This window comes from Medicago sativa, chromosome 6 (genome assembly GCF_051527215.1).
Source record: "Medicago sativa cultivar Bolivia chromosome 6, Bolivia_mono, whole genome shotgun sequence".
In the NCBI taxonomy this organism is placed as follows: Eukaryota; Viridiplantae; Streptophyta; class Magnoliopsida; order Fabales; family Fabaceae; genus Medicago; species Medicago sativa.
Genome location: NC_140754.1, coordinates 75372906 through 75373835, shown reverse-complemented (window position 1 = coordinate 75373835; position 930 = coordinate 75372906). Strand labels below are relative to the sequence as shown.

General features: G+C 35.9%; 1 protein-coding gene across 1 annotated transcript; it reads left to right on the top strand.

The window, feature by feature from the left end:
- Positions 1-261: 261 nt before the first annotated feature.
- LOC146916833 (uncharacterized) lies at positions 262-930 on the top strand. The gene is made up of 2 exons (XM_085717137.1): positions 262-505; positions 612-930. The coding sequence occupies exons 1-2, from the start codon at positions 272-274 to the stop codon at positions 921-923; spliced, it is 546 nt and encodes a 181-aa protein (XP_085573263.1). The 5' UTR covers positions 262-271; the 3' UTR covers positions 924-930.

Below are 930 nucleotides of genomic sequence, written 5' to 3'. Positions count from 1 at the left end.
TGTTCATTTTAAAATTAAAAAATGATTTTTAATATTTGGAAAATCTATTTCTGTTTTAAAAATAAAAATAACTATTTAAAAAAACATAAACATATTTTAATTAAATTAAAAACACTTATATAATAGAAAGGGGGGAAAATAGAAACCCCAGTTTCAGATCTTCCTCCAAATCGACCCAATCCTTTCTTCTCCATTCCTTCATCTCCTTCCATTTTTCAATCCATCTACTTCCTTTTCCAATTTCGTTTCAATTTCCAGAAGATTGTTGAAGATGTCGAGCAGCAGAGGAGGAAACTCAAACAGCAGAGGTTCGCATTCCTTTTTGATATCCATAAATGGTGGATGTTCCAGAAATGTTGCAAGGGTTGCTGCTGCTCGAAATCCAGAACTGATGGAATCAATGTTACCAGCTTGTGGGTGCTATCTTCCAATGAAGATGTACATATCTACAACATATGAGAACCAAGGGCGTAGATTTTGGAAATGTCGTAATTGGAATAGGAGGGTTAGTGATATTTAAGCTTGCTTGATATTTAAGCTTGTTTGATGTATATCTGATAACTACTATTGATACTGAATTTCTGATTTTTTGATGTCATAAATTGTAACAGAGTGCTCATACTTGTGAGCTGTTTATATGGGATGATGACATTATACCAGGGGTTACACCCATGATTCATGTTGAACCTGTTATGGATGTGTCAGTGGAGCAGGAGAGGTCAGGGAGGTCATGGGTGGAAGCAGGCAATAGCCAACAAGCTTGTTCTAAATGCAGCAACATTGAAGAAGTTATGAAGACATTTGAGTCCATTGAAGTTGATAAGTGGAAGACAACGTATAGGGCTGAGAGGAACAAAGTGATGTGGATGGCAATAGCCTTGATGATTAGTTGGTTTTTTTTGTGTGTCCATGCTAGGAATTGATGATGTA

Coding starts and splice junctions, on each gene's coding strand:
- LOC146916833 (XM_085717137.1), top strand. CDS start 272: ATGTCGAGCAGCAGAGGAGGAAACTCAAACAGCAGAGGTTCGCATTCC. Junction 506..611: donor GTCGTAATTGGAATAGGAGG/GTTAGTGATATT, acceptor AAATTGTAACAG/AGTGCTCATACTTGTGAGCT.